Genomic DNA, 10,372 nt, shown 5'->3' on the forward strand with positions numbered 1-10,372 from the left:
TTAGGCAAAACGGTTTTTGCTATCGTATGTAAGGGCGGATAAACCACTTAAAACGGTGCAAGATGCCATATGTGAATATGCGTCCATGTGTCCATGTCAGTTACGTTCCTTTGTTGAGACACTGGGAAGGCTACAGCCCTACTTACACACTGAGAGTGAACACTGAGAAGGCTGCAGCCCTACTTACACACTGAGAGTGAACACTGGGAAGGCTACAGCCCTACTTACACACTGAGAGTGAACACTGGAAAGGCTACAGCCCTACTTACACACTGAGAGTGAACACTGGAAAGGCTACAGCCCTACTTACACACTGAGAGTGAACACTGGGAAGGCTACAGCCCTACTTACACACTGAGAGTGAACACTGGGAAGGCTACAGCCCTACTTACACACTGAGAGTGAACACTGGGAAGGCTACAGCCCTACTTACACACTGAGAGTGAACACTGGGAAGGCTACAGCCCTACTTACACACTGAGAGTGAACACTGACAGCAGGACAGCAGAACAATTTACTGAGAATGAAAATGTCTGGACGCCAAATGTAAGATGTCGGGAATGGATACCACAGTCACACAGAAACAGCAATGGCGCACGCTAACTCATCTAACATGATCACCAACACGAAGACCATGCTCGGAGACCTGAGATATTTCGACAGTGAATGGTCCAGAGCTTTTAGAGGTGTTTCACCAAAATTTTAGGCAAAACGGTTTTTGCTATCGTATGTAAGGGCGGATAAACCACTTAAAACGGTGCAAGATGCCATATGTGAATATGCGTCCATGTGTCCATGTCAGTTACGTTCCTTTGTTGAGACACTGGGAAGGCTACAGCCCTACCTACACACTGAGAGTGAACACTGAGAAGGCTGCAGCCCTACTTACACACTGAGAGTGAACACTGGGAAGGCTACAGCCCTACTTACACACTGAGAGTGAACACTGGGAAGGCTACAGCCCTACTTACACACTGAGAGTGAACACTGGAAAGGCTACAGCCCTACTTACACACTGAGAGTGAACACTGGGAAGGCTACAGTCCTACTTACACACTGAGAGTGAACACTGGAAAGGCTACAGCCCTACTTACACACTGAGAGTGAACACTGGGAAGGCTACAGCCCTACTTACACACTGAGAGTGAACACTGGGAAGGCTACAGCCCTACTTACACACTGAGAGTGAACACTGGGAAGGCTACAGCCCTACTTACACACTGAGAGTGAACACTGGGAAGGCTACAGCCCTACTTACACACTGAGAGTGAACACTGGGAAGGCTACAGCCCTACTTACACACTGAGAGTGAACACTGACAGCAGGACAGCAGAACAATTTACTGAGAATGAAAATGTCTGGACGCCAAATGTAAGATGTCGGGAATGGATACCACAGTCACACAGAAACAGCAATGGCGCACGCTAACTCATCTAACATGATCACACTGAATACTTGCCCAATACTTATTACCATCCTAAGCGTTGGAACATGGAAACGTCCGTAGAGGTGATAATCGGGCATCATATCAATTTAATATGGGTAGTTTTGCCTATTTCATACTTATTCACATACTTAGTATAGGCACATGGAATGTTAGAGGTGTTCTGTATTGTCGCCAGTACTTAGAGAAACTAGCGAGTGACTGTGAGGCCCTTGCAGTGTGTGAACACTGGTTGAACGACAGAACGCAGAGCTGGTTTGACTGTCTTATGATAAGTTTGACGTCGCGGCTAAGGTTAAAGCTAACCAGCGAGGGTATAGAGGAGAAGGCGGTGTTGCAATTCAAGTTAAGAAAATATGTACGGGTACACTGATATATGTGAATGTGAGTATGATAGTGTTGTGGCTGTGAGACTCTCCCGTCCCCAGTGTGCTGATATGAATGTCGGACGCGTGTGTGCTCTGCTCCCCTCCAATAATCACAGCACAGCAGTGTATGAGGAGAGTGTTAAGGAAGTGTTCGACGTGCTTGATGAGCTATCGGAAAGCAGTTATGTTGTTCTTTGTGGAGATTTTAATACAGATGTTGTAAATTACCCAGCATCCCCTCGGTCCGCTACACTGCAGTTATACTTGGATGCAAGAAACATGATACCATCGTACAACTATGGTGTCATTCAAGGTCATCTCAAGACATGGCGCAATAAGGCTGTAACACAGTCATCTCTGATTGATTTTATTTTCTTACCAAGTGCTCTTAAATCATCTGTGCTGACGACCTCTGTTCATAACAACATCAATTTTGAGATATCGTATCATTCCTTAGTAAGACGTTTTTCGTAACAGAACAAAAGCTATGGACTCCCCAACTTACAGATGACAGACAGCTAAGGCATTGAACTGAAAATGTACTCATCTGAAGTTAACAAAATACTTGGTGACACCCTACCAGATTTGACACATGTTAACAGCGATATGGTGGAATATTATTTTGATTGCTAAGGTGAGTTCTCTCCACACATCAAGAGGAGACAAGCATTGCATGTAATGAATCAAAATCAATCATGAAGAGGCTGAAAAAGAGTTAGTCTCCTGGGCCGGACTGTATTTTTGTAGAACACCTCCATAGTGCTGACAATCTTCTGTTTAAACATTTGGCACACCCCTATAATATGATGATCAGTTCTTGTTACTCGCCTGTCATGATGAGAACTGGTACTATTATTCCCACCAACAAAGGCAATAACAAAGATAAATGTAACCCAAATAGTTATCACAGTATCACTCTCACATCCGTGATTAGGAAGGTGTTTGAGAGACCTGCTAGACAGACTGGAGTCCTACATGTATGATCAAATCTGTTAATCCTGATTTCTCACATCGTCTCCAGTGCGGCTTCCGGAAAGAGCGTGGAGCCAGTGTTGCTACATATGTGTTACAGGAGGCTATTTCCCATTAGACAATCAAGTATACATGTTACCTTTCTTGACAACGAAAAGGCCTTAGGCGGGATATGGCATGAGGGGCTGCTATTGAAACTATACAAACTTTGTGTGAAGGGCCGTGCATGGCACATTATCCGTTAATCTTATCAATACACAAGTGCCTGTGTTAAATACACAGTTACATGCAGGTGTTTATAAACAGTGCACACTCAGGCGAGCCGGGAGTTTCCCGTGACGTCACACCACGTGCAGAGTCAGGAGCGGGGTCAACCAATCAGGGAACAGGGGATTCCCTGACCTTCCAGGCGGATGCTATCAGCGCTCACGTCCGTCAAGTTGTACAGGAGAGAGTATGGAGAGGGGAGTTTGTGGAGTTGACTTCATTGTTGCCAGGCGCACAGTCGCATGACGATGACGATGCATTTAAGATGCAGATGGATTCGTCGGGTAATCTGCGATTCTCGCCGGCCAAGCCGGCTAACGCCAGGGCATTAAGCATAGGCCAATGGACGTCAGCTTTCCACATATATATGAGCATTTACGTGGTGAAACATTTTTGTCAGTCCACCTTACAGGGCATGTTGGCATACATGGAAACAATCCGTAATGCCGCAGTCCGCTCCGGGGGTTTTGGCTGGTCAAACTACGACCAGCAATTCCGACACCGTATGGCCCGAGACCCAATTCGGGAGTGGGGCAAGATAGACGGTGAATTGTGGTTGAAGCACATGACACCGACTATGTCCCGTGTTCAAGAAAATAAGACTGAACGCTTTACAGTGCCTTTCAGCAGGGGCCGTGACTTTACAGTCAACGCATGCTGGGACTACAACAGGTCAAGGTGCGCCAGGCCAGAATGCAAGTTTATTCATAAATGCTCCAATTGTGGCGAACAACATCCCGCCTATTCTTGCTTTCGCGCAAAGGGGGGTCGGAGACACAGGCAACCCATGCTAAAGGCACTGGCCCCAACTCCACTCATACTCACTAGATTAAAGCGACATTTGCAACTGTACAAGCATTCTAACCATGCCCATGCCATTTATTTATTAAAAAGGTTTGGAATCAGGTTTTCAACTGGAATATAGTGGGGCACGCCTAAGTCGTTGGTCTGAGAATCTACGCTCAGCCAGGGATCCCATTTTACAAGAGATAGTAGCTGCCAAATTGAAAAAGGAAGTAAAATTAGGTAGGGTGGCAGGTCCTTTTGAAACGCCGCCCCTGCTGAACCTACAAGTTTCACCCATCGGTCTCGTACCCAAAAAGCAAACGGGTAAGAGTCAAACCTTGCTGGGGACAGACGATTTTCGTTTAATACACCACCTTTCTTATCCTCAAGGCAGATCAATCAACGACAACATAGACAGCGAAGCATGCTCCGTGTCATATGCACGGTTAGACGAGGCTGTCAGTATGGTACAGCAACTTGGTCCAAATGCTCTACTTGCAAAATTTGATGTGAAATCGGCTTTCAGGATTATGCCGGTACACCCTCAGGAATTTGAGTTGCTAGGCTTGTGCTTTCAAGGTAAATACTACTTTGATAAATGCTTGCCGTTTGGCTGTTCAATATCATGCTCAGTGTTTGAAAAATTCAGCACCTTTTTGCAATGGTGTGTCCAGCAAAAGTTGCCTAACGGCCAACTCATGCATTACCTTGATGATTTTCTCACAGGCGGAACTGCAGGAACGAAAGACTGTGGTGACAACCTTGATACATGTCTCAGTACTTTCCAGGAGTTGGGCGTACCCGTAGCACATGAGAAGACAGTAGGTCCTGTATCCTGCTTAACATTCCTAGGTCTTGAAATCGACACAGTCAGGATGCAGGTTAGAATACCACAGGAAAAGATTGTAAATATCAACGCAATCATACACGATATGCTGGCCTCAGGTAAGCACAAAGTGACCCGTAAAGCTTTGCAGTCTCTGGTGGGTAAGCTAAATTTCATGTGCCAGGCAATACCCATGGGTAGACCGTTTTGCCGCAGACTGATTGATGCCTATACAAAGGTAAGTCATCAAGCACACCGTGTTCGCATCACGCGGGGAGTTCGGGAGGACCTAGAGGTTTGGCTCGGGTTCTTGGGGGAATTTAACGGTGTGTCGGTTTTTCAGAATAAAAAGTGGGCTGACAATACATGTCTGCAGCTGTTTACTGACGCAGCCAGCACTGTGGGGTTCGGCGCATACTATAACGGGAACTGGGCAAACGGGCTCTGGCCCCGTGAGTGGGTGGAGGACGGCTCGACTCGTGACATGACACTGCTGGAGTTGTTTCCGATTGTGCTGTCAGTTTGTCTGTGGGGGACAGCCTTTGCTAACAGGAAAGTACTTTTCTTTTGTGATAACCAAGCTGTAGTGTCAATAATAAATAAACAGTCATCAAAGGTACCCAGAATCATGTCACTGATTAGGCAGCTAGTGCTGCAGTGCCTCAAACACAACATTTTGTTCAAGGCCAGATATATAACAACACACGACAATATTATCGCAGATGCACTGTCGAGATTTCAGTGGGAACGATTCCGCAATGCAGCTCCATCAGCCAATCTGCATCCCACACCACTTCCAGACAATCTCTGGCAGGGCTAACAATCGAGGCAGAGAGGCTCCTTCAGCGATCATTGGCGGCAAACACGTGGGCAACTTACCCGGCAGGAACCCAAGCGTTGCAAGCATTCAGGGCATCACAAAACCTGGGAGATGTCTGGCCGGTTCCAATAACTCATCTGGTACATTTCATTGCTCACCTGTCAGTGTCAGGACATGCACCGAGTACGGTAAGAACGTATATGGCCGGTATCTCAACGTACCATAGGCTACACAGCATGTAAAACCGCACCGGCCACTTTGTTATTACTAAAATGATTACGGGGATGCAAAAGTGTCAGGGGAGGCAGGATCACAGAAAACCAATAACAATAGACCTGCTCAAAGTAATTGTAAACAACCTGCAATTTGTCTGCTCTTCTACCTATGAAGTAAGATTGTTCAAAGCAGTATATTGCTTGGCCTTCTTTGGTTTCTTTCGGGTGAGTGAACTCGTGCAAACCAAACTTTCTCAGCCAGGGTGCGCTTTCTTGGACCTAGAAGTCCAAGACACGACTAAGACAGTAACAGTCGCTCTAAGGCATTCAAAAACGGACAGGCACTCACATGGCATAGTTGTTTCCATTTCCGCCATACCTGGCCACAATCTGTGTCCAGTGGCTGCAGTTAAAGCATACCTAACAGTTCGATCACAGGGTCAGACTCAAGCTTTCGTACACTTTGATAAATCTCCCCTGACCAGGTATCAATTTCAGGCCGTGCTAAAAAGAGCACTGGCGCATAGCGGCATCTGCACAGCAGCATACTCTTCGCATTCCTTCAGGATTGGCGCAGCAACGACAGCAGCCGGTAACGGAGTGAGTTCAGATTTGATACAGCACTTTGGTAGGTGGGGGTCAGAATGTTATAAAAGCTATATACTCATACCTGCAAACATTTAAATCGCCAACCATGCAAGAACAGTTTTTTTCCTATTGATTCATGTTTTCAGTATGGTTGATTGGGTCCAGCTTCCTGACCCGGGCGAGAGAGCACCTACAGGACAGTGACTTCGGTATTCCAGGGGGATGTCTCTGGTTGGCAAGGGGCGGCATGAGGTGGGAGGAGCTGACCGAGCTGATAGATGCCCAGGTCAAAGCAATGCAGACACCACCAAAGGCGGTGGTGATTCACCTTGGTTCGAACGACCTGGGTAAGGGAACCACGTGCCAGCTATATCATGAGATCAAGCTGGCACTCCTGAGGATACACCTCCTCCTACCTGGTGCTGTCATTCTGTGGTCAGACATGCTGCCACGGAGATACTGGCATGTAGCCAGCCGTGCCCGGGACCTGGACGGGGCCAGGCAGAAGCTGAACAGACGAGTGGGGAACAGGGCCCGTGAGCTTGGGGGGATACGGGTTCCCCACACAGTGTTCAACCGGCAGGAGCAGCAACTGTACCTGCGTGACGGGGTTCATTTGTCACCGGCCGGACTTGATCTTTTCACACAAAACATTGGCAGCTCCCTTTCCGCAGTATGCTTGTAGGAAACAATTTCAGTATAGGATAACACGGTGGGTGTACATGAGCGCGAATGGTCGTGGTTGTGGGGAAGCACCTTGGTGCTTGTGGCGGGGTGCTGGTGGACTGCATTACAAGTTACATTTGGCGTCTTGGGATACATCCCAAATTATAAATTATTTAGGATAGGGTTACCCGCTTTACAGCAGGAACCAATTTATCCATTCTGCTTTACAGCAGATGGCTTAGTGTCCGCTTTACAGCGGATGGTCAGCTTGGCAACAATAGTTGCCCTCGCTCATGGTTTGGCAATGGTACTTGCCTGGCAGCGATAGCTGCATAGCAACATGGGTTGCTTGGCAACGGTAGTTGCAGGGCAGCGGGCGCTGCATTGGTAAGCAGCATGGGTTGCTTGGCAACGGTAGTTGCAGGGCAGCAGGCGCTGCATTGGTAAGCAACATGGGTTGCTTGGCAACGGTAGTTGCGGGGCAGCAGATGCTGCATCGGTAGGCAACATGGGTTGCTTGGCAGTGGTTGCTGCAGTTGGGGTTGCTTAACAGGGGTTAAGCTCATTGCCGTAGTCCACCAGTACCTACACATCCGCGACCATTTCATCCAAAAATATCTCTTGTCTTAATTTGAAGCTCCGCTATCATGCATGATGGCGGAGCCTGTCATAATGGAGCCATGTCCTTATATAAACAGTGTTCATGGTGGTGAATGCACACAGTTACATGCAGGTGTTTATAACCAGTGTTCATGGTGGTGTATATACACAGTTACATGCAGGTGTTTATAAACAATGTTCATACATGTATATACACAGTTACATGCAGGTGTTGATAAACAGTGTTCATGGTGGTGTATATACACAATTACATGCAGGTGTTTATAAGCAGTGTTCATGGTGGTGTATATACACAATTACATGCAGGTGTTTATTAACAGTGTTCATGGTGGTGAATATACACAATTACATGCAAGTGTTTATAAACAGTGTTCATGTTGGTGTATATACACAGTTACATGCAGTTGTTTATAAGCAGTGTTCATGGTGGTGTATATACACAATTACATGCAGGTGTTTATAAACAGTGTTCATGGTGGTGTATATACACAATTACATGTAGTTGTTTATAAGTAGCGTGCATACATGTATACACACAATTACATGCAGGTGTTTATAAACAGTGTTCATACATCTATATACACAATTACATGCAGGTGTTTATAAACAGTGTTCATGGTGGTGTATATACACAATTACATGCAGGTGTTTATAAACAGTGTTCATGGTGGTGTATATACACAGTTACATGCAGGTGTTATAAACTGTGTTCATGGTGGTGTATATACACAATTACATGCAGGTGTTTATAAACTGTGTCCATGGTGGTGTATATACACAATTACATGCAGGTGTTTATAAACAGTGTTCATGGTGGTGTATATACACAATTACATGCAGGTGTTTATAAACAGTGTTCATGGTGGTGTGTATACACAATTACATGCAGGTCTTTATAAACAGTGTTCATGTTGGTGTATATACACAATTACATGCAGGTGTTTATAAACAGTGTTCATGGTGGTGTATGTACACAATTACATGCAGGTGTTTATAAACAGTGTTCCTACATGTATATGCACAATTACATGCAGGTGTTTATAAACAGTGTTCATGGTGGTTTATATACACATTTACATGCAGGTGTTTACAAACAGTGTTCATGGTGGTTTATATACACATTTACATGCAGGTGTTTACAAACAGTGTTCATGGTGGTGTACATACACAATTACATGCAGGTGTTTACAAACAGTGTTCATGATGTATATACACAGTTACATGCAGGTGTTGATAAACAGTGTTCATGGTGGTGTATATACACAATTACATGCAGGTGTTTATAAGCAGTGTTCATGGTGGTGTATATACACAATTACATGCAGGTGTTTATAAACAGTGTGCATACATGTATATACACAATAACATGCAGGTGTTTACAAACAGTGTTCATGATGTATATATACAGTTACATGCAGGTGTTGATAAACAGTGTTCATGGTGGTGTATATACACAATTACATGCAGGTGTTTATAAGCAGTGTTCATGGTGGTGTATATACACAATTACATGCAGGTGTTTATTAACAGTGTTCATGGTGGTGAATATACACAATTACATGCAAGTGTTTATAAACAGTTTTCATGGTGGTGTATATACACAGTTACATGCAGTTGTTTATAAGCAGTGTTCATGGTGGTGTATATACACAATTACATGCAGGTGTTTATAAACAGTGTCCATGGTGGTGTATATACACAATTACATGCAGTTGTTTATAAGCAGTGTGCATACATGTATACACACAATTACATGCAGGTGTTTATAAACAGTGTTCATACATCTATATACACAATTACATGCAGGTGTTTATAAACAGTGTTCTTTGTGGTGCACATACACAATTACATGCAGCTGTTTATAAACAGTGTTCATGGTGGTGTATATACACGATTACATGCATGTGTTTATTAACAGTGTTCATGGTGGTGTATATACACAATTACATGCAGGTGTTTATAAACAGTGTTCATGGTGGTGTATATACACAGTTACATGCAGGTGTTATAAACAGTGTTCATGGTGGTGTATATACACAATTACATGCAGGTGTTTATAAACTGTGTCCATGGTGGTGTATATACACAATTACATGCAGGTGTTTATAAACAGTGTTCATGGTGGTGTATATACACAATTACATGCAGGTTTTTATAAACAGTGTTCATAGTGGTGTATATACACAATTACATGCAGGTGTTTATAAACAGTGTTCATGGTGGTGTATATACACACTTACATGCAGGTGTTTATAAACAGTGTTCATGGTGGTGTATATACACAGTTACATGCAGGTGGTCATAAAGAGTGTTCATACATGTACATCTGTATACACAATTACATGCAGGTGTTTATAAACAGTGTTCATGGTGGTGTATATACACAGTTACATGCAGGTGTTTATAAACAGTGTTCATGGTGGTGTATATACACAGTTACATGCAGGTGTTTATAAACAGTGTTCATGGTGGTTTATATACATATTTACATACAGGTGTTTATAAACAGTGTTCATGGTGGTGTATATACACAATTACATGTAGGTGTTTATAAACAGTGTTCATGGTGGTTTATATACACATTTACATACAGGTGTTTATAAACAATGTTCATGGCTGTGTATATACACAGTTACATGCAGGTGTTTATAAACAGTGTTCATGGTGTTGTATATACACAATTACATGCAGGTGTTTATAAACAGTGTTCATGGTGGTGTATATATTTACATAATCGTCCAGTGAATGGTACATTTGTGTATCTCCCAAAATCTACTGAAAGTCATACATAGTGTTAGA

General features: G+C 44.1%; 1 protein-coding gene across 1 annotated transcript; it reads left to right on the top strand.

The window, feature by feature from the left end:
- The first annotated feature begins 3,061 nt into the window (after positions 1-3,061).
- Positions 3,062-9,950, top strand: LOC125378237. The gene has a single exon (XM_048393472.1). The coding sequence runs from the start codon at positions 3,071-3,073 to the stop codon at positions 3,974-3,976; it is 906 nt and encodes a 301-aa protein (XP_048249429.1). The 5' UTR covers positions 3,062-3,070; the 3' UTR covers positions 3,977-9,950.
- The last annotated feature ends 422 nt before the right edge of the window (positions 9,951-10,372 follow it).

This window comes from Haliotis rufescens, unplaced genomic scaffold (genome assembly GCF_023055435.1).
Source record: "Haliotis rufescens isolate VD_foot unplaced genomic scaffold, xgHalRufe1.0.p SCAF_12, whole genome shotgun sequence".
Classification (NCBI taxonomy): domain Eukaryota; kingdom Metazoa; phylum Mollusca; class Gastropoda; order Lepetellida; family Haliotidae; genus Haliotis; species Haliotis rufescens.